The sequence below is a fragment of the Caretta caretta genome, chromosome 5, assembly GCF_965140235.1.
Source record: "Caretta caretta isolate rCarCar2 chromosome 5, rCarCar1.hap1, whole genome shotgun sequence".
In the NCBI taxonomy this organism is placed as follows: Eukaryota; Metazoa; Chordata; order Testudines; family Cheloniidae; genus Caretta; species Caretta caretta.
The window spans coordinates 115,330,058-115,352,619 of record NC_134210.1 but is presented as its reverse complement, the minus strand read 5'-3'; the positions used below and the strand labels follow the sequence as shown (position 1 = coordinate 115,352,619).

The window sequence follows — 22,562 nt, the reverse complement described above, 5'->3', positions numbered from 1 at the left end:
CAAAAGGGGATATTTACACTGGTTTATGCCTCCATTCCCCGTATCTCTCTTCAGAGGCCAGATGGAACAAATGGGCCCTACAATGTATCCTGAAGGTCAGGAAATCTGGGTTATTTAAGACCAAGAGTGGGTCAGCTTTCAGATCTCCTGGGTCATTATGGAGAGCACCCTACCAGCTACCCATGATCTCTGTCAAGGCAGAATCCAGTGTAGTCTTGGCTGGCTAATGTTGTGGTAGCGTTTCACTGAGTGAGTGAGAGGCGCACTTTCAGGTAGGCTGGTCTCGGACCATTTTGGATTTTATAGGTCAAAAATCCAATATCTAAATGTGCATCCAGAGGAGCAGTATTTAACTAGTGCAGGTCCTAAAGTACAGGTGTTACATATTGATAGGATGCCCTATTTCAGCACAGATATTAAAATCTGTATTCAAAAGAAAAGATGTACCTATCTGTCTGGGGTAAGTTGTAAAATACCCTTTTGACCATTGCTCCGACATGATGTAGAGTTGGCTTTTGGTCTAGCCAGACTGCTCCCAAGCTTGTAAATTCAGATTACTAATGGTGGTTGAATATCCTAACTCCTGTGGACTGACATCTTTGCCATCTCTTCTGGTTGTATGTCTCATTCTACTGGCATCACCTGGATTGAGTTTCAGCCAAGTCCTTAATATTAGATACTGTTTCTGAAGGATCTCAAAGGTTTTGTTTAATGGAACTGATTAAAGGGTGGATTGATTTGAATCAAAGTACAGTAATTCACCAATTTTAATTATGGTTTAAATCTTAGCAGAAAATCTTGATTTTAATCTTGTTTTATATTTGTACTTTTTATTTTCTGTAAAGGGAGAGGTTATACCAGCTATTTGAGAATAATTTGGTACTCCCTTTTTGTGAATCAGGATGACACACTATATCTATATGTACTTTATTTAAACAGTTATAGCTAATCATTCATCTTCTTAATTTTTTACATTATCCTTCTTATGTTAAAAATAGGGATACATTTCTTATTTAATTATTTTTTGTGACCCCATCAGGCTATATTTGGATGGAAATTGGAATTCCATTAAAAATGCACACACACACACTTCAAAATTGTTTCAGTGAAATAGAGCTACGTGAAATGTGCTGGATACATTAAAAAAAGTTGATCAAAATATGTTTGTATTTTAAAACAGTGATTTCTTTTTAATTTAATACAAGTGAATTGTACTGATTCCTTCTGGTCATTGTGTGCTTTAGGACTTTAGAACTAAAAGGTCTCAACCTGTCAGATCTAATTTTTTATTCATAAATTGGGAGAGAAACTTTCCTGCTTTTTCAATTTTCAGTTGCTTTCTCAGCTTTGAATGAACTAGTCATTGAACTGAACTAGCTGAATAAACTGAAATTGAAGAAAATATTCTCTCTGCACCTGCAGATGAGGCTATTACTGTTGAAAGTTGTGTTAGCACTTCAACAAACTCTGGTTCCTGGTATTTAGCTAGTGACTTTGACCACTTACCTAGTTATCTGACATTTGTCTTTAAACCATTGGCAACAAATTGGACTGCATGACTATTCTATATTAATTTAGCTTAAATGAATTAAATAGGTTACAGTAAACTTGTGCCTTTAGCATAGGGGATCATAATTTCAAATTTAATTTAAAATAGGTTTATTTAAAATAAACCTGACTCTGGTATATTTAAAAAAAAAATTCCACCCTTCCTGATTATGAATAGCTTAGGGGAGACACAGAAGATAGTGTTTGTCCCTTTTGCATAGTCTGCATTACTGGTTTCCCCCGATCAGTTAGTTTCTGCGGGTCTCTTACACAGCAGTCGGGGAGAGAAGATATTTTAGAAGATGATAGAAAACCAAAGACCTTTCCCAAAGGGAATCTGGGGGCTGGAGTAAAACTTGAAAGAAATTTTATTAAAGAAATGGTTAGCCTAGTCAGTTTCAAAATGGGAGTTAACATTTCTAATTATGCAAAAAGAAAAGGAGTACTTATGGCACCTTAGAGACTAACAAATTTATCTGAGCATAAGCTGTCGTGAGCTACAGCTCACCTCATCGGATGCATTCAGTGGAAAATACAGCGGGAGATTTATATACATAGAGAACATGAAACAGTGGGTGTTACCATACACACTGTAAGGAGAGTGATCACTTAAGGTGAGCTATTACCAGCAGGAGAGCAGGGGGGAAGAACCTCTTGTAGCGATGATCGAGGTGGGCCATTTCCAGCAGTTGACAAGAACGTCTGAGGATAAATGGGGGGTGGAGAATAAACAAGGGGAAATAGTTTTACTTTGTGTAATGACTCATCCACTCCCAGTCTCTATTCAAGCCTAAGTTAATTGTATCCAGTTTGCAAATTAATTCCAATTCAGCACTCTCTCATTGGAGTCTGTTTTGGAAATTTTTTTGTTGAAGAATTGCAACTTTTAGGTCTGTAATCGAGTGACCAAAGAAATTGAAGTGTTCTCCAACTGGTTTTTGAATATTATAATTCTTGACATCTGATTTGTGTCCATTTATTCTTTTCCGTAGAGACTGTCCAGTTTGACCAATGTACATGGCAGAGGGGCATTGCTGGCACATGATGGCATATATCACATTGGTAGATGTAAAAAGAAAAGGAGTACTTGTGGGATAGAGAGGAACAAACTTATTTGAGCATAAGCTTTCGTGAGCTACAGCGCACTTCATTGAATGCATCCGATGGAGTGAGCTGTAGCTCACGAAAGCTTATGCTCAAATAAATTTGTTCCTCTCTATGGTGCCACAAGTACTCCCTTTTTCTTTTTCTGAAAGCAACTAACACAGTTGCTACTCTGAAACTTTTCTAATTATGTTGTTGATATGGAAGAGCTGAGAGGAAATCATTAGTCAATAAAATGTAACTAAAAGCTGTTTCTCTAACCAGAATTTAAGAGTTTTAAAAACACATTAAAGTTGGTGGCTTTGCAAAGGCTAATCTTGATTTATTCTTCCAGGAAACTTGAGATTTGGAGCGGTCTGTGTAACCAATAAGGTTGGTGGTAACGAGTGAAATTTGTAAAACAGGTGGCAGAGCAAAATCTGTCTTTGAGAAACTGTTTCGGTAATTCAATTATTGGCTAGCATAAAGGATTGCCCAGTGATAGTCATGTGAGACTCCTATATAATGCATCTCTGCCATCAAAGAAAGCATGTGTTAAGCAAACTAGTCTGAAGAGGGACCACTTGAAATGTGTAACTTTTTTCTATTGTCAAAGTAAAACTCTTTGCATGTGAAGTCATCTTTAGAAGTGATGAGATCCTAAAGTTTCCTGCTTCTGTGACACAACTGTGTAAACTTAGTGAGCTTTTTAGAACTTCAGGGCAGCGGAACACAAGCTATTGTAAATCAGGATATGACATGACACAACTTTGTCCTTCAAGACTACTTGATCAGATTTGTCTGGACCAACTGGAGCATGTATGCTGAGAATTATGTTGAGCATTTCTTGTGCATGTGACTATTCTTTTAACTTGCCCTTCAGTCTGCAAATGGGTCATTGTAGGGTAGGATTTACAGCATGGTAGATTGAATTATATAGTATCCTCTTTGGATTGAGAAGACTAGAGACAGTGTCTCAAATGGTCTCTTCAAAGATTTATTAAACCTGTAATTGATATGAAGATACAGGTATTGCTTCTAAATTGGAACACTAAATATTTACTACTGGTACAACTTAGACTATGAGCTTTAAGTTATACCTGAAATAAAGGAAAATCAGAATTCCTCTGTCATGGGTTACTTAAAAAATTAAGTAGCCTTGTGTTCTAAATTTTGTGCAGAAAACAACCTTCCAAAAGCTGAATTGCTTATGGCTGTGGCTGGGTTAAACAATCTTTGGATTTATGTATGCTGTTAACAAATATGAATAGAGTAAAGAAGTTGGGCTAGATTAGCACAGCCAAAGTTGTGGCAAAGAGACAGCAGTCTCCTACTTTGGTTTAATGCCAATATTGTGGCTGTATTTAATATCTGGACAAGTAGTAATACGTTATAAATGGTCCATTACCTATGTCTGTGGCTTCCTAACATTGCTAATTTCAAATCCTGCTGGGTTTTGCAATTTGCATATTTAAAAAAATTCAGTTATGCTTGGGGACAATAATACTCTCTAACATTCCTATTTACTGGTCCAATTATTCCAGTTGAAAAATGCTGACCGGCTCTGCTGCTGCTTTCCCTAAAAAGAAAAGGAGTACTTGTGGCACCTTAGAGACTAACCAATTTATTTGAGCATGCATTCGATGAAGTGAGCTGTAGCTCACGAAAGCTTATGCTCAAATAAATTGGTTAGTCTGTAAGGTGCCACAAGTACTCCTTTTCTTTTTGCGGATACAGACTAACACGGCTGCTACTCTGAAACCTGCTTTATCTATGTATACTAACTGTTTCAATAGGGCTATTGTAAGTAAATCCACGCTGAACTGAAGCAGCAAAGCTTCTGTACGTAATTTTAACTCACTTTTTTAATGTGAAGTTCCAGGGTTAAGAATAGACTAGATTCTAGCGGAGCACGGTGTTGGCTTGTCTTGTGACTTTCATGGGTGGGATGGATGTGTAAATGGAGCTTTTTTTTTTTTTTTAAAATAGAGTACATGACCACCGTACCTTCTAATTGAAACTAGATTCATTTGTGTTTCCCTCCTTCTCCCTTCCTTGTTATAGGATTTTAAAAAAAATCGTGTGGTGGTGTGGTTCCTTTTAGACATGGTGTGGTTTTAAGGTAGTTTCCAGGCTAGGTGCAGAGGTAACTAGTTTGTACTACCTTTAAATTAGGCTGTTTTTGTTTCTAAAAACACAATTCATGTAAGAAAAAAAATGTTTTAACAAAGTTTGGAAAGATTAGATTGGAATTGCCTCAAATTCAATTAAACCACACTGCATGGACGTGCTTGGAATATAAATACAATTACTGTAAATTTGTACAAACTGATTTGTTGCATTATCTTGCTAATCTAACATACGGTACTTTTTGTGTCCATATTGCAGACGGCAACTCCAAACTAACATGGCAGTCAGACTGTGTGATGTGGCTTCTCTGCTTAGAAGTGGTTCGTGGGCAGCAGAGCCTTGGACTGGGGTCTGTGGGATTTTTCTTAAATTCTGTAGGCTACTTTTTAACATGTTAAAATAGTGCTGAGGCCATACCAAACACTTAAATCTCTACTGTATATTCTTTCATGTTTCAGTATAGTTTGTAGGCTGTATCTCTATTTTGTCAGGGCCCAGAACAGTGTATTATGATAACTCTTCTTTTTAACATGGTGATCTGTAGAAATTTAAACCGCACTGAATTTCTTTCTAATTACAAATAGCTTTTTTGTACAGATTTAAAATATCCCAGTGAATAACTGAAGAGTAGAATTGTAGTAAAACTGTTTTGGTATGGTCTGAATACTAAATTACAGTAATCTTTAAAACCTGTACACTGTGTATTTTTTTGGTTACTAATTTTTTTAAAGTTATTTACAATTCCTACTCTAAAAGTTGTTTTAAAATTGTAAATTACCTTTAAAACTATTTTTTCTGGCTGGAAAAAATACTTAGTAACTGCTCAAAGACTTGCTTGATATTCTGTGAACACTTGTTGAACCTATCAATGGAATATGTGTTATTTGTAAAATATAACATATTAGTATCACTTGATTCAGAGCAGATGGTCCTATAGCTGAGAAATGCTGTAATTTCAGTGTATCCAGGCTACTGCAGCTGTTCACTTGAATGTTGGCTTAGGATCTCATTCTTGCATCCTGAACATAAAAATAAAAAGTGCAATTAAGTGAGGATTGTTTGTTTGTCCTTGCTAATTTCGATCAGTGAACACTTCAAAATTTAAACGCAAACCCAGTGAGCTTCAGTCAGAATGCAGCATTTGTGGCTTACCCTGCTCCACCAGATATACTAACATTTGAATAGTAATTTTGTTTTAATTGGCCTCAGCTACGTGCTTGTCTTTTGACACAGGCTTGTTTTTAATACAGTGCCAGGACCAGGTTAACCCACAGGAGTTTGTCAGGAGGGAAGAAAACGTTGCTGCTTTAGTGGGAGCTCAGTTCTGTGGAACTGGATCCATTTTTTTAATGGAAAGAAATGTTTTTAATATACATAACTACTGCTTGCTCTTTTGCACCAAGTGCAACCTCCTGGGCAACCCACTATTTCTATACATCTTGTAAATATCCTCAGGAGTTGTCCTACTTGTAACCTATTTAAAAAAAAGAACCAAACCCCACAACTGTTTCATGGGGCTTTAAATCTCCTACTTTGAAGACACTTGCTCGCTTAAAATCAAATTTACAAGCTTTGAAAACAATCGACTTCATAAGAGAATATGGCTACTTAAACTCCAGATTTATTAGATAAGGTTTTTGTGTGAGACCTGTCCTCTTTGAAACCAGCATAAAGTTAGATTTGAGCACTAATTACTTTTCTGAAAATGTTCTGTAATTTATGCTTAGGGTTGTCTTTTTTTTTTAATGTTGGAACCTATATTTTATTAGATAATAAACCTGACCAACTTTTACATTGTATTTAGAATTGGAAACTGTCCTGGGTAGCTAGTTCTGTAAATGGATAGAATAGTTAAGTCTTGGATACAGTGGTTGCCATTAAAAAGTTGTCTTGCCAATAGTTACCATGTAGTGGATATCTGATCTCCCACTTAATTGGAATAGATCTCTGGTATCATCTAGGCAAGCGTTGACTCTTTAATGACCTCTTCTGCATCTGTGAGTTGTCCATACAGTTATTTGAGGTGAAATAAAAGTCTGTATCATCACTCATTTATGAGTAAAATAAGTACAGTAAGTACTAAGCCACGTATTTTATTTTTTTCTGGAGGGGGGGAGCTGAGAGGTAGGGAGAAGGGGGACTGTAGGTATCCGCCTATTGGAATGCTGAGTGCTATTTAAAAGCTATTACTGACCAACAGTGGTGCGGAAGAAAATGGCCTTAGATCATCAAGGAAGAAGAGTTCCTGTTTCCATCCCAACATTTCCATTGTCTCTCTAAAACGCCTTTAAATCAGGGATTATTAATTGTGTTTTCTTCCAATGTTCATCAGAAGTAGTCTTAGAATAATTGTTAAACTTGTTTTTAGTACTGGAAAAGTAACCAAAAGAGTACATGCTGTTTTTTAAAAGTGCATCCCGTACTATTTTGGTGCTCAGTTGTAAACTGTTAACAATGTTATCAATGTTAGTGTTTAGTAACTGGTTAAAATGTGTTGATATAATTCCTGTACTTGAAAGGCGGATTGCTTCTATGTGTAGTAAAATTAAGTTTTTTTCTGTGGTTTAATTTGCTGCTTTCTAGAAGTACCCTTAGTAAATATCTTAGCAACAACCTTATTTGCTTTTACATTTCTAAACATCTTACTGCATAACTATTAAAAATTCCTTTTTGTAGAGGCATTATTGGAAGCCTGGAAATAACCTCTTGTGCATAATGACACGTCTTTAAATTCTTGGCTGGAATCTCTAATAGATCATGCAATATGAATTCTGACAGTTCTTATTTTCTTTCTTTTTAGCAGGTAATTGCTGCCATGGAAACACAACTGTCTAATGGACCAACTTGCAATAACACAGCCAATGGTCCAACCACCATAAACAACAACTGCTCATCGCCAGTTGACACTGGGAACACAGAGGACAGCAAGACCAATTTAATAGTCAACTACCTTCCTCAAAACATGACACAAGAAGAGCTGAAGAGTCTGTTTGGAAGCATTGGGGAGATAGAGTCCTGCAAGCTTGTAAGAGACAAAATAACAGGTACGTTGGAACTGTAATTTTTGCATATGCACATACATGCAATATGCTCTCTAAACCAGCATTTTGCATAACATTCAGCTGTTGTCCATTATGGGATTCAGATGGAAGAAGCAGATACGTATATTGCTAGGTTGAAGATATTAGCTGTGCTGTATTCTCACTTATGAAGATTTTAAATGCTTTCTATTTGCATTTCGTCCAAGTTGGTAGATGAGCAATATAAATGCTAACGGGGCCTTTGAATGCTTTCTGAGATAGACATTAAAGGCTTTTGGAAAGGATATTGAGATGTGAAAAGAATAAATAACTGCACATCATTGACTTGTGGGGTATTTTTGATAAACTCCGTTGGAATTTTGGTTTGCACTAAGCCTGGCAGGTGGAACAGCACAACTTAGCTCTCCCTTCCCCCCTGCCCAATAAGATAAATTAAATCTGAAGCTGCTTATTTTTCAGTGGGGAAAAGAGTGGGTGGGATCCTTGTTCAGCCATACTCGCTACAGTCTCTTGGGTGGAAAATAAAACTTGGAAGCCGCATGAGAAATATTGCCTTGATACATGCTATCTGTCTGCTCTGGCTGAGAGATGTTGCAAATAGTGTGAACTGAAGGCTGAGAGGAGCATTTTTCATTTAACTTTTTGTTTAGCATAGGTTGAACAGTTCTGTTGCACAGGTCACCCATATCCAGGATGAAGACATTAAAAGCCATACACCTGGTTATTAACTTTCCAAGTATTTTTAAGCCAGTGGTTTTCAAACCTTGTGTATTGGTGACCCCTTTCACACAGCAAGCCTGAGTGTGCCCCCCCCATGTAAATTAAAAATGGGAGCGGGGTATTTAATGTAATGGGGACTCAGGGCTGTCAGCTCCCTGGAGCTGAGCTCATGACCCCCCATATAATCATCTTGTGACCCCTTGAGGGGTCATGGCCCACCAGTTTGAGAACCCCTGTTTTAAGCGGACCATTGGGTGGATATGTGTGCCTATATTTAAGTAACAAAACAAAGCTGTATTGCAAAGTTTGTTTGCTCTCATCCCATTCTCTTTGACAGCTGTCAAAATGTATGCAAAATTAGAAGTATTTAGACTGCATTGAACCAGTTAATGGCTGTAGGAAAGCTTTAGCTAGAGTTAACGTTTTTAGATGAAGTTCCTTATGTGTATAAAACTAACTTTCTGGTTCTCAAGGAATTGCCTATTTGTTTGCATAAAGATTTTTGAGTATTCCACATCCAGCTTTTTAAAGTGATTGCCAGCTAAATCATTTTTTCCCAGTTACATATTTCTAGTATGCTTACAGATGGGGCTCTTGATGTCTTGGATGTTTTGTGCTTTTTTAAAGAGAACTCTCCGTAAGGTCCCAACCTCCATTTGCTGACATTGATTTGAGAGGGGAGGCTTCTCTAATGTAACCAGTAAAACTGGCAGAAATTTTTCAAATCAAGACTCTTCTTTTTGGCCCAAATTCAATTTTTTGGCAAACTTTCTCAGTGTTGTTGTTTTTTTTTTTTAAACCAGCTCTAATAATTAAGAACTCACAGAGCAGCATTTTGGAGTAGAAAGGCAGAGGTCCCAGTTTAGAGAGCCCAGTTTTATTCTGAATGTTAGCTTTAGGGACACGAGTACCTAGCTGTGGCTGAAGTAGTGATGGGGATGTCAGGCTGAGGCCTAGAGGATAAACATATGGGAAAGGAATCCACACACCTTCGCTGAGAGTTGGCCAGGCGCCATTTGCACTGATTGCATTCTCTCCTTCCTGACTATGCTGTTCCAATGGCATGGATCTCTGCAGGCGTTCGACCCAACAGCAGCCGTGCTCCAGCTGCTGCTGGAGTGGGGAACTGGTGGTTCCTGGCAGCCAGCCAGGAGCTGTTGTGGGAAAAGTGGGTTCTCCCAGCATCACACTGTATGTGTGCGTCTGCCTATAGCACCATCCCTACTGCAGCTGGGCTTGCCTTCCTCCAGCCTAGTTCTGACTGACTATAACAGACCCCATGTGAGCTGTATGACTAATCTGCATAATGGACCCAATTCCATGACAACGTTAATTTATTCTAGTGCTGTGAAATACCATCCTGCAATTCCCTTCCTTCCTCCCCACATACATGCCGCTAAGACTACAGTTCAAAATACTAATCAGATTTTTTAAAAAAAAAGTCTCCTCAAAAAGAGGACTGTTCTTTCTCCGCTTTGTGCTCCCGGCAGCTTTGCTCCATTTCCCCGGTGTTGGATCCTACAGAGTTTCCCAGGTGGTCTGACTTTCCCCTCCCTCCTTCATGTGTTCCAGGGAAAGGGGAGCTTCAGCCGCTCATCACTTTTGGGCAGTTGTTGCTGCTGCTTTTCTCGAGTCGGCCTGGTTGGCCAGCCTATTCTAGCTCCCTTACTCCTCCCTGGCTGCAAGCTGGAGTCTAACATTCAGGTCCTTGACCTCCTGTTGCCTAGCTCCATGGAGAAGTTAAGGAAATGTGCACTGGAAGTCAATTAACTTCTCTTTTACTGGGAATCCCTGAGGATAGAAACTGGCCATCAACAATTTGAGGCTTGAAATTAGGTGAAGGTTTATAATCAGAGGAATGAAGTTCTAGAACAGCCTTCCAAGGGGAGCAGAGTGGGCAAAAAACTTTGTGTCTTCAAGACTGAACTCAATAAGTTTATGGAGGAGCTAGTATAATGAGACCGACTACTTGCCGTTGTAGCCAATCTATGACTGCTAGCAGTAAATATCTCCAAGGGCGGGTCATGAGACATTACATGGGGAGGGCTCTGAGTTACTACAGAGAATTCTTTCCCAGTGTCTGGCTGGTTGGCCTAACATACTCAGGATCTAACTGATACCAGTATTTGGGGTCAGAAAAGAATGTCCCAGATTAGATTGGCAGATACCCTGTGGGGGTGGGGGGTAGAGGTTTGCCTTCCTCAGCAGCATGGGCATGGATCACTTGCAGGTTTAAACTAGTCAGTGGTGGATTCTCTGTAACTTGAAGTCTAAGTCATGATTTGAGGACTTCAGTAACTCACCCAGAGGTTATGGGTCTGTCACAGGAGTGGGTGGGTGAAGTTCTGTAGCCTGCAATGTGCAGGAGGTCAGACTACATTATCATGATGGTACCTTCTGACCGTAAAGTCTAAGTCCGTGACAAGATGTGGCAGCAGTAAGGTCTGGGCAAGAAAATAGTAAATGTCATTTTGCTGCAGCGGGATGCTGACAAACTCCATGTCAGAAATACTGAGTTTTGTGATATATTGGAAAAATGCCAAATTTCTACAGCTACAGAATGGCTGAGTCCATGGAGCACTGAAACATGAATGGGGCTATTAACATCTTCGTTACTTCAGGCTCTGTGCAGAGAAAACAGGCATGGATTGCTGCATGCTCATTTGAGTTCAGTGCTATCTCCACCGAAGTTCCTTCTAAGTTGCATGGCTGTGCAGCTGCCTATTAAGACCTGCTTAGGGCTGCAGCGGGGAGAGATGCCTCTCCCCCTAGCACAGACTTGCCATGACCAGGGGAGAGGCACCTCTTCCCTGGCCCCAAGCTGCTCGGGGGAGTCCTCCTCTGTACCGCAGCCCCCTCCCACACTCCGAACCCCTTGGCCCTACCCCCACCACGTGAATTTTGTTATATGCACCAATATGAAGGTTATGTGTCACACATGGACATAAAAAAATAGAGGGAACGCTGATCTCCACTGGTATATGGACTAGAAACAATGTTTTAAATTTCGCAGCCATAGAATTGCATAAATCCCCAATTTATAAGCTACTGTTCCTGCATAGGCACGGGATCTTCACTCCCGTGTAAACTAGGCAGGCTGGGCTGGGTTGTGGGATGGACCTCTTATTCAAATAAGTAGGCAGAGTCCCCAGTTAGGAATCCTGACTGTCCCTCACTGCTGCGCTAATGATTCTTGCTTGGGATGTCCTGAGAGAATTGACAGCAGCCATATACCAGATGTACCCAAGTAGTGAAAGGGAGGGGCTGTGTAAAGTGGGGAATTCAATCTCTTTTTTTAAGAAGAGAATGAATGCTCCAAGGGGAGATAATCTTGATGAATCTTGTTTACAGTACACAGTCTTGGTCTTGGTAGGTTTACTGGTGAAAACCACACTTTTTGCACATAAGCCATTTGGACCTAAAATAAAAATGAAATGTATTTTCACTCAAACGGCCTTCCATTTGAGGTACAGTATTTATTGCAGTCCTGTTGTACTCTTCTTCTTGGCTAGTAAATACCTCCACCCGTTTCCCACAGACCCCCGCTTTTTTCAGCTGTGCTATATGCTAGCTTCATATGTATTCTGTGAGCTTTCCATGTATTCCCACCATAGGTAGTTAAAATATTAAACAAGGTATTTGTTACAAGAAATACATTAATTAGGGTGAAAGGCTTTTAATGTTTTGGTGGGCTCACTTCTTGCTAAACTCTGCCAAAGTTAAACACTAAATTCATTGGGGTCATATAGCTGGAATTTCAGGGGAAAATTTGAGACTTTAGTGCCTTAAAAGTAGGCAGGTCCTCGAGGCACAAAGGCTTAAACTTTACTACAAGCTATGACTGAACGAGATTAGGCCCTGTGTATGTCCCAAACCAACTGGTCACCATCAAATTGTGTGGGTCACAAAGTCCAGATGAGTCCACAGTTTGGAAACCCTTAGAATACCAATGGAAGGCACAAAGGGGTGAGGCTAGACTTAGGGCTTGTCTACACGAGGAAGGATTTTGGGGGAGCAAGAGAAAAGGAGTGCAAGTAGGGGGGGAATATAAACTTAAAATCTGCATAAGCGGTATCTTTGGGGATGTTTTTTTTCCTTGCCCCTTCCTGCTAAATCTTGCATCCACATATATTCACCATAATGTCTCCATGTAGACTTCATTGTTGTTACTCTGCTTTAGTGGGTGCTGTTTAACTGGCACTTTAGTAAAACAAAAGGCCACAGAGCTACAGGAACTAGCATTTTACATCTTTCTAGTGCTGAAAGAGCACTTGTTTGTTGGACACTTAATGAATGATCTATTTCTGCTCTGTGCATCTTGTTAAAACTGTGGTGCTATAATAGTTTCTTTTAAGAATTTGAAATTTCTTTTTTAGTGGAGATCTTGTGTGCAAAGTACCGGGCAGAAGCGAATGTCCGTATTGGCATGTTAGGTATCTGTTTTTAGTGATTGTCCATGTGTCTCTCCTTTGTGAGCATCAGATAGGAATCTCTTTGAATAGCACTGTCCATTGGAGCAGTGCCAGTTCCCTACATACCCTCTGATGTTCTGTAGCTAAGGGCGCAGAGCGGCTGCAACTGTATTTCAGTTCCTTTTTACCGCCAACTGCAGTATACGGTGGTTGCCTTGCTTATTTGTTGTATTTGGGGTTCTAGTTACATTGTCCAGTTAAATTTTGCTTTTTAAGTCCTTTGCCCCCCCCCAAAAGTAGGAAGAACCCCTAAAGTCTGGGAAGTGTCCTGCCTCTTGACCCCTCTTACATGGAATTGTTGGAGTCTCCAGGATACAAATCCTATCCATTCTTCAAGGCGGCCATTCCCATCAATGACACACTCAAAATGCCGCCTCTTAGCCTTGGTAAGCGCACATACCACACGCGTGCTCTATAAAAAAGGCCCCCAAAAGTGCCTGAAGCTCTTTCTCTTAGAGAATGGTGAGGGCGTCTTTGGTTCCTGGATGGAAGAAAACTGCCATCTGAAGCAGACCATTTCAGAGTGCTCTGGTGAGCTGGTGATTCACCGTGTGCTGCTGGACTCCTTCAGTGTTGAGTTCAGAGTCAGTGGAGGGATATCCTCCTCTCTTCAGCCCACTCCTGTGGGGAAAGAGGAAGGAAAGAAGGATCCCTGATCTCAAGGTGACTAGCAACATAAATGGCTCACTGGTACAGTGGAGATCAAAGCTAGGAGGCAGTTTTAGGCCCAAAACAGATCCCACTGACTTCTCTGCCCTGAAAGGTTTCCAGACAACCTCAGTGCTGTTCAAAGAAGCTTTTCTCCTCACCCATGCTGCTATGCTGTCCTCAAGCCACTCAGCTCTGTAAAACCCTGTACTGGCCCACTCGGTGCAGAAATGCCTGCCATGGTGCCATGGATGTTACAGCTCTCTGCCCTGGCATTCAGCAATGAAAGACGCTGGTACGTAGACTTCCCGCACTGACATCAGAGCCCCACTCACCAACCACTGTGGTACCAATCATGCTTCCAGTTGTGGAAGAAACAACTTCAGAATTGACGCTCTCAGTACCCATGAGGTTCATAGTACAGGGGATTGAATGGTGGTAAACCAGTCAGTTGCTGTTAATCCGTTAGCTCCAGAACCATCCACATCGTATACCTCACTATTGATCCAAGATATTCTGGGACTGTCTAGAACTCCTGAAAGAATGGCTCCACCTATGGAAGAGATACTTTCTCCTCCTCCCTCAAGACTGAGGAGATTTTTCCAATGTATTTGCCACATTCGCTATCCTACAAACTGAGCTACTTGCCTAGGTAGTCCAGGGCACACCCCTATAAGAATATCAGGCCATTTGACAGTAACACCCTCTGGGGTACTCCCCATGGCCTGCAGCACTTTATCCATATCCAGTATAGTCTTGGTTGTTTTGGGCCCCATGTAGAATACATCCCAACAGAAGGGCTGCATCTTATGGTCTGCCTCAAGACCTAGGTCTCCTTCCCTTCATAGATCTCAGGAAGGTCAATTAGTTCATCATTCACATCTCCAAAACTAAGATGTTGACCAGGATAATGTGCAAGAAGCTGAGAACCAACCTATTTCTATGGCGACTTCATCTTTGCCAGATGAAGCAACTACCCGGCTGTTCCAACCCAGCCTGATCACTGCATCTTTGAGAAACTCTTATGGCAGGTGGTGGATACCCTGGAAATTCTCCTGCACACTCGGCTGGAAATGGTCTGACCCCGGTGGATTGTTGATACCAATAAATGAAGATTTGTTAGGTCCCGAGCTGGTTCTTGGCAACCCCCAGCCTCAGTGGCACCCACATCAGACCAATAATCGCTCTTCCAAGAGGTTTTAGTGTTTTTACAGTCATCCACTGTGTGTATCGGGGTGACTGTGATGCACAAGAGGCCTAAGCAACAGGGACTGCCCAAGCCAACACCATGGGACAAAGGCCTGAAAAAGCTTGACTTCTCTGGATGAAAGTCCCATTCCATAGCCAGCTTACAAATGTGCATATTGAATTATCAAAGTAGAACTGCCAGGCTAAATATGACTTCCTGAACGGGGATTTAGTGTCAGTTCGTTGATAGTCTGCCATAGGAGCATAGGGAGAAGCTCAGCGGTAGAGAGGCAAATAGTGGCATGTGTGTCCGTAGACGTTGCCCTCAATATTTTGGGCATGGCAGGGATTTGCATTTCCTCCTTTCCACCACACACCCCAGTTTGGGAACCATCTTATGAGAAGGCTTGTACCCTTTTAATGACTGAAAAGCGGTCCTGGAGATATTGGATAAAGGGTACTCCATCCAGTTCAAGCCTCTTCTTGATGAGGAGCAGGTTGTGGACTCCTCAAGAGCTCTGAGATAGGAAGAGTTCTGTAGCTCAGAGCTGGGGATTCTACTCATTTCCTAATCCCAAAGAAGAAAGCAGATTGGCATTGCATTCTGAATCTTCAGCTCAACAAATATAGCTGTTTTAAGTATGGTGACTCTAGCATCTGTAATTCCTACCTTGGAGCCTCAAGATTGGTTCCTGGTTCTCCTGCTTACAAGATGCCCATTTGCACGTCACAGTTCAACTGGCCCACAGGAAATCCGCCATTTTCCTGGTGGCAAAGTCTCATCAGTCCAAAGTGGTTCCCTTGAGACTCTCCATGGCTCTGGGGATAGTCAAGTGGCTGTGGCGATTGATCTAAGGAGACAAGCAAACCATATTTTCCCACAGCTCAATGTTTGCCACTCTGGAGGTCAGAATCAATAAAGAGAAATCCACTCTTGCCCTACTTCAAGCATAGAATTAATGGGGGGAGGGGGAAGAGTATTGGCCTATACAATAGTAAAGGCGTACCTACCGCTGTACAGGTACCTCTCCATTCTGAGTGTCTCAGACCTGGCCAAAGACATCAGTAAGGATGTGTGTCAGCTCATGGGACACATGACCTCCAGCAGTGTAAAAATTGTGGCCTCTTTAAGCTATAAAGGTGCAATTGGTGAAAAACCTAACTTTTCCATAGCAATTTATGCATGAGAATCATGGGAAGTTAATGCTGCTGAGAGGACGACAATTGAAACTTTTGCAATATGATGACTGTTGCATATCTCCTTTACAGGGGAAAAAAGATGAATGCCGGTGCTAGGATCTGCTTCTCCAATAATATTTCTGATGTCAGAAATCAACAGATGTAGATTTAATGTACTTTGGTCACATTTGGCATAGAGATGGAAATAACATTGAGAAAGTTACAGAAGGAATGGTGGAGGGTCACTGGGGCAGGGGACAACCAGCCAGGAAATGGATGAATGGTATGCAGCAGATCACTGGAAAGTCAGCTGTTGAGCGCTCCAAGTTAGTGATGGATTATGAAGGTTTCTGAAAATTTTGCTAAGATGGCTCTGATTATTCAGACATGAATAAATGGATTTACTTAGAAATTCTTGCTTAAAGCTATTGCTGAATGCTACTTGAATCAAGCATTCAGCTTGCTAGTCATCTTTCCTAAGCCTCATACTAATCAAGGGGAAGATAAACTCCATACTTTGAATGTGTCAGGACTCTTACCATTTGGACAGACTGAGACCATTCAGGAATTGTGCTAGACTATATTTCTGGCTTTTGCCAAACGGAATAAAATGTCATCCTGTAGCCACACACACAGTGGGTTTCCGACTGCATTAGAACTGGGTATCTGATAGATTGCTTGGACCCACCTCTGCTGGAATAGACGCTGCATAGCTTAATCAGCCTCTGCAGCTTTGCTAAGGGACACTTCACTTTTGGAGATTTGCAGAGCAGCTATCTGGAGTTTCACTCCTTCACCCAGTGCTCCTCCTTCGTAGAGGTCTCCAGATTAAATGCCAGCTCTGATGGAATTGGCTTACAGCAGTTTTCAATAGACTCCAACCACAGACCTCTAGGGCTTGGGATCACTGTATGCAAGTCACCAGAAATGGTGTACATATGGAAAACACTCAAAAGATCCACAGTTACTGTAGGGTAATCATTTTTCCCCATTATGTACATGGAGCATTTTTAACCTTAATAGTACTAGTGCTCCACTACTACATAACCTAGAGAGGTTTAAATTCAACATTTTATTTTAAAATAAAGTTTATTCTTTGTAATCACATTAAGTGATATGGAGCCAACAATTGAACTCAGCATTAAATCTAAGGGTTTATCTCCAATACGTTGTTCGGGGCTTGTACTTGTACAGGGGTGGAAGAAGGAAAAATTCTACACTGGCTGTCAATGCATTCTGTATCTAACCCTGGCATGAATGGCACAAAAATATTGAATTTTCAATATTTGATCTGTGGTCTCACATACGAGTTTGACTGTCTATTTTTGTAGATTTCTCTTCTGAACCTGATTTCCCACCCGTAAAAGCACATCAAAATGTTGAGGCCCTTTACTAGGGCTCCTAGGTGCTATGATAATACAACTTTATAAAAATAAATAGCTTTCTAATGGAGTTTGTCCGAGAGGAATAAGCACATGGCCAATATTTCAACTCAACACATAGAAAGTTTTGAGACGCCCTGTCCTTAGGAGCCCCTATGTTTTTGTGCATTTTATTAAATACTGTTGGCCTCACTGGATCTCGTATTTAACACATTTCAAAATACTGGAGCAGATTCAGCAAACTGGTTCAGCCAGCTACGGCTGTTGCACTATAGGGGAGATTGTCCTTTCTACAGAGCAGCACAAATTCATTCTCCCCCCATCTAGATAATTGCTTGTTCTTGGTTTTTTTGTCTCTCATTTGATGCTTCTTGAGATGTCAAAGCAGAGATAATGTACTACTACTGATTGTGATTTTTCTTGTAACAATAATTGCAGCAATTGAACTGGGAAAAATAAACATTGCAAATCTGTGGTAAGGGGAATAAAATGGAAACCACTGTAGTTGTAAACATGTAATATATAAAATACAGCATGCTTATTGGGGGGAACGGTTAGAAACCAGTATGCCAAGCTCGTTGGCGCCACCCCTGTGTTCACGTTTGGTTCACGAATCAGCTTGGCAAGAAAAATCCCCTCTTGCGTATCCTCTTTACAACTTTAGCACATGCTTATCTAAGAACAAAAAGGATCGTGGTTGTTAGATGAGTGCAGACTTGAATCTCTGTTTGCATCTGAGATGCCATAGTTATTTTGCTATATTCTAGGAGGAAATAATTGCATCCTCTGAAATGCCCCATTGCAGTTCTTCTGGAAGACACTTTCTGCATGTAATTAGCTGTATATTTTCCTTTTGTGTGTGTGTGTGGGGCGGGGGGGGACGGGGGGAAGAGAGAACTTCACATTTGTAATTCCAACTGCATGACCTGTCTGGGGATCCAGTCCCACACCTGGAGAAACACTGACATGAGATTATTGTGTAGTAGAATCTGTGTGACTTCATTTTTTTTTTCCTTTTGGACTCCATTGCTGCTCATCACACACATTCCCAAGATAATCCCATTAGCTTTATTTGTAAGAAACCCAAAGATGACTTTGGAGAAAGTACTCTCAAACTGAATTCCACCAACCCCCTGAAACACAGGGGAGGCGTAGTGCTTCCATCATTTCCTCACAAAATAGCGGTGTGCAAACCTCTAAATCACTGCCTGCTTCAACAAACAAGATGTATATTGGCACCTGGTCAAGAAGCAAGTCAGTCTTCCCTTACTCTTGGCAGAACACCTTCAGCATCTGTGAGCCAGCTACCTGGAATGAGTGTAGAATGTATTGGTTCATAGCCTGAAATGTCAGCCGCCGTCAAGCAGGGTCATTGTGCCCTCAGTGTATTCAGATATCTAGCCTGAAAATAGTGGTGCACAGTAGTACAAGAGCTTAGTTGAAGTCAGCACACATTCCCAAATGATACCAGCAGTATAGGGAGCCGTATGAGTACCTTTATGCTATTAGCTACAGAGAACTTATGTTTCTTCTAATTTTTCTAAACTTGAAGAATGACAACGAATAAACATAATTCAGGCAATTCTTATTGCTCAAAAGTGACTGCGTGGACTTGTTTTGCTGACTTAATGCATTTGGGACAACCTCATTCTCTGCTCGTGTACCAAACCTCAGTCAGCGATCCCTTCTGCATTCTGACCTAGAAACACAAGCCCATAACTAGTGGTTTGAGAAGCCAGTGTTTTTAGAGGTACTGTTTTTATCCAGTAAAAAAACTTGACACTTGTTTGTCATTTTATTCCTGGTGTCATAAGAGGGGCATACACAAATGTTTTACTGTCTTAACAGGAAAGGTGAGACAAAACAGTTGTGGTCGGCTGCTAGTTTTGTTCCACCTTATATTGTCGGTCTTATGTAGAGCCCTGGGTTATTTGTAAGACTCTTGTCGCCCTCTTTCCAAACCATCCGCCATATGCACTCCTTGTTGTTCTTCTGGATGCTGTCTCGTTTGCAGTCTCCACATAGACAGTTTCCTCCCTCCTCCTAAATTGTTCAAACATGTGCTTGCTCTTCCTTTCTGTGTCTATTGAGAGCTGCTGTAGTTTCTTCTAAAAGGGAGAGTGAGACAACAGCCTTCTCTTGCAATTCTTCCTTCACTCTTGTCTTTCATAGGGAAGAGGTGATCCCTACACAAAATGTCTTGAAGATTGTCCTGCCTAGCAACTTTTTAGTCTTTTTTTTTTTTTTCTTGAAGTCCAGGAGTCAACATGTTTGACAGGCTGTGCAATTATCTGTCGTCCAGTTGTTGATGGTGCCTAGCTACTAGGGCTCCAGAAACGCATGTGGTAGGTTGTAACCATGTATGACTTGGGGCTGGAAAGAAAACTAGTGCGTTCGTTTGAATCAGAAATTGTTGTTTCTCTTCAAAAGCTCTAATCAGCTTTGTAAAACTGCAAGAGCTCAGCCCAAACATCCATCCTCATGGAAGCATGAACTGCAGTCTCTTTGGCTCTATTTTTTTACTTCCCAATAGAATATAGAGATGACCTCTTCACCTCAAACCCTCCCACCCCAGCTTTAGTTTGGGTTTTCAGTACAGAGAGCTGAATTTCATGCCTCTCTGAGGATGAGAGAGGTTCCCATGTTGGGGCTACCAGGTATTACTAGAATACCGAATAGCAGCTCTGGTAATCTTCGAGCCCTCCACTTAGGCTATAGCCAGATAGGTGCCCCTCACAGAGTCTCCATATCCAAATAGCAGAATGGATCAAGGATCACGATAAAAGGACTAGCCTTTCTGAAGGATCTGTAGGCTTGCTTCAGTAAAAGTAAAGCAGCTTTCAAGATGTGTTCACAGGAAGCTCCTAAAGTCAATGACTGGAGGTTGCTGTTTCAACCTTTTTACACAATCTTAGTGTCCTGAATCTTGGTTATACTATGAGCCAAAGAAGTGAGATTCCTCATGTTCTATATTTGTTGGTAGGTTTTGGAAATCTATACCTGTTTCCTAATCAGCATGACTGACTGGATTGTGTGGCTTTGAATTGGAGACCTACTGAGATGACAGTTCTGGGAAGATTTTAGTTTCTCTTTTCCCATCTTACGATTCTGGGCATTTTTTTCCTCCGTTCTTATGGGGGAGTTGTCTAGAAACGAGAGGTCTGGGTCAGTATGAAATTATTCCTTTCATAGCTAACATTGATTTTTATTTAATCAGTTCAGACATCTCTCCCATACTCTTGATTCACTCAAATGGTGGTGGAGTTTGGGCTTGGGAGAGGATTAAGAAAATGTTTATTTAAAACAAAGGCAAGGAAGCATTAAAAAACAGAAAAGAGAACTGGGGTGCAAGTGGGTATAATATGCGGCAGCAAAGACTTGGCAAAAGTAGACCTGTGAATTAGAATAACTTATTGGAGGCTACCTACTGAGAATGTGTGGCAGAGTCCCCCAGTGGCCTATGACTGTTCCATCAGTACAGATAGGTTACATTCTTTTATACAGAAACAAGTGCCTAAATTGGTACTGTACCTGGACGCAAAGTTGTTGTAAAGGGTGTCTTGAGACAGTTTAACGCTTTCTGCATGCCATAGTGGTTTTAATCAAGTTCCTACTCTTCTAGATGTTGGTATGATTTTTTTATCCAAGGTTAAACTGCACAGCAGCATTTCAAACTAAAAAAAGTTAATCACCACATCTTGTTGTTCTCGTACTTCACACCTCCCGCTGAAAGAGTGATCTGATGTATTGGATTTAGTTTGTGGCAAGCTAGGGTGTAAATCTCCCCCACATTAGCCTGCCACACACTGAGTGTCCTTGTGGATCCTGGCACTGTGCACTAACGAGCACACTTAGGAACGGTTAGCACACAGCAGCAGGGTCCACAGGGATGCTTAGTGCACATCAGGCTAATGAGGGGGAGATTTACACCCCAGCTTGGCACAAACTAAATGTTTGTTGATAAGTGCTTAGTCTTATGATGGCCAATATCCTGTACGACTATTTCTGGGCCTGCTGTGGGTAGAACACTTGAAGATGATAAAAGGTACATTTTAGATTTCCAGAGCTCTCCATGAAACACTACAACCCAAAAGGAAACCACCTATATAGAATCTTGTACTGTGATTGTGATTTAATCACTACTGTATTTCTTACACTGGAAATGGTTTCTTTAGTTTGTTTGGTTTTTGTTTCTTTTTTTTAAAGATACCAGATAAAATAAGGGAAGTTTCAGAGTATAATGTCCTGGAGAAAAGCCAGTTTGCATTTCTTCTAGCATTCCTCCATAGTACCAATGCAAAATACATTGACTCTTTGGGGAAATACTAACTCTTCCAGAGTTCAGGGTTTAAGCAAAAGAAATACATTTTAAGCGTATTGTCAAATGGCCTCAGTAACTTACGGGGACTGCATGGAAGAGGCTCCAGTCTAAAGATTGTCAACCTGCTTCTGGCAATACTGGCAGTTTCAAGGGATTCCAGCATTGTTCTCTCTGCTGTAAACCCCTCTTCTCCCACCCACTGCCATACATGTCAAAAGTCCCTGTCATTTGGACAAATTAATCTCTTATCTGACGCATTAGTCTGAGGAGTTCTCATTGCTAGTGTCTTGGGCATAGAGGTTCTATTGTAGTGTGTAGCTAGTGATTATGGCTTGTCCTTCTGTGTAAGTATTAACTCTGTAGCTTATTTTTTTTAAAGGAGAAAAGTAATCGAAGATCAGATTTGCATAGGCTATTGCTGGTCTGTCAAGATAGTCATGCTGTCAGATTAAACTCCAAGGTAATGCAGTTTTAATAGATGAGGTTTCTGTTTCAATAAAGTCTACCTAGGGTTGGTTAGCAGTAAGATTGGTTGCAATCTTATTGGCCTGTATATCTTTCAGATGTTTATCCCTGAGACCTCTAATAATGTGGATTTTATTAGTAATAGCCCATGTCCGTAAAGGTGAGTACATTTCCAAGCAGAGATACTTGCTAGAAGTCTAATGAAATAGGATCTTACACAGCTAAAAGCTAACAAGTTTGCTATTGGTGTAGCTATATTAAACAGCTGACAAACCTTGTTCTGTAGGCAAAAATTTAGTGCAAAGGGTTTCTGGTTTTGTGTCCATGTCCAGCTATGTTCAGCCAAAACATCTTGAGGTTCTTTTGCAATGCCTTAAATTTGTAT

At 40.8% G+C, this 22,562-nt stretch overlaps 1 protein-coding gene across 18 annotated transcripts in view; it reads left to right on the top strand.

The window, feature by feature from the left end:
- ELAVL2 (ELAV like RNA binding protein 2) overlaps nucleotides 1-22,562 on the top strand; it is a 168,432-nt gene that overhangs the window by 95,567 nt on the left and 50,303 nt on the right. For 6 of the 18 annotated variants that reach the window (XM_048850769.2, XM_048850767.2, XM_048850775.2 and 3 more), the window contains 2 exons: nucleotides 5,020-5,110; nucleotides 7,565-7,805. In XM_048850769.2, the coding sequence (XP_048706726.1) occupies nucleotides 5,020-5,110; nucleotides 7,565-7,805 (332 nt within the window). Of the gene's footprint in view, nucleotides 1-5,019; nucleotides 5,111-7,561; nucleotides 7,806-22,562 lie in introns of all 18 variants that reach the window. The other 12 variants (XM_048850768.2, XM_048850766.2, XM_048850770.2 and 9 more) reach the window with 3 other exon arrangements.